This window comes from Mesitornis unicolor, unplaced genomic scaffold (genome assembly GCF_000695765.1).
Source record: "Mesitornis unicolor isolate BGI_N332 unplaced genomic scaffold, ASM69576v1 scaffold45985, whole genome shotgun sequence".
Lineage (NCBI taxonomy): Eukaryota > Metazoa > Chordata > Aves > Mesitornithiformes > Mesitornithidae > Mesitornis > Mesitornis unicolor.
This window is the reverse complement of record NW_010184312.1, coordinates 1,586-1,880: the sequence shown is the minus strand read 5'-3', so window position 1 is coordinate 1,880 and position 295 is coordinate 1,586. Positions and strand designations below refer to the sequence as shown.

The 295-nt window shown below is 70.2% G+C and overlaps 1 protein-coding gene across 1 annotated transcript in view; it reads left to right on the top strand.

Moving 5' to 3' along the window:
• Window positions 1-89: 89 nt before the first annotated feature.
• The window catches only part of LOC104540589 (serine/threonine-protein phosphatase 6 regulatory ankyrin repeat subunit C-like), a gene marked incomplete at its 5' end in the record, with an annotated part of 1,732 nt that continues 1,526 nt past the window's right edge, over window positions 90-295 (top strand). Inside the window, one exon of the mRNA XM_010184427.1 lies at window positions 90-290. Within this exon, the coding sequence (XP_010182729.1) occupies window positions 90-290 (201 nt within the window). The remainder of the gene's footprint in view (window positions 291-295) is intronic.

Below are 295 nucleotides of genomic sequence, written 5' to 3'. Positions count from 1 at the left end.
CGTGGGTTGGCCCCAGCCGCAGCTCCCCCCATGCACCCTGGGCTGTTCGGGCAGTTCGGGTGAGGGCTGTGCTTGCTCTGCTCTGCCAGAAAGCCCTTCACCTCCTCCTGAAGCACTCGGCGGACGTCAACGCCCGCGACAAGCACTGGCAGACGCCCCTGCACGTCGCCGCGGCCAACCGGGCCACCAAGTGCGTGGAGGCCATCGTCCCCCTGCTGAGCACCGTCAACGTCGCCGACCGCACGGGCCGCACCGCACTGCACCACGCCGTGCACAGCGGCCACCTGGAGGTACG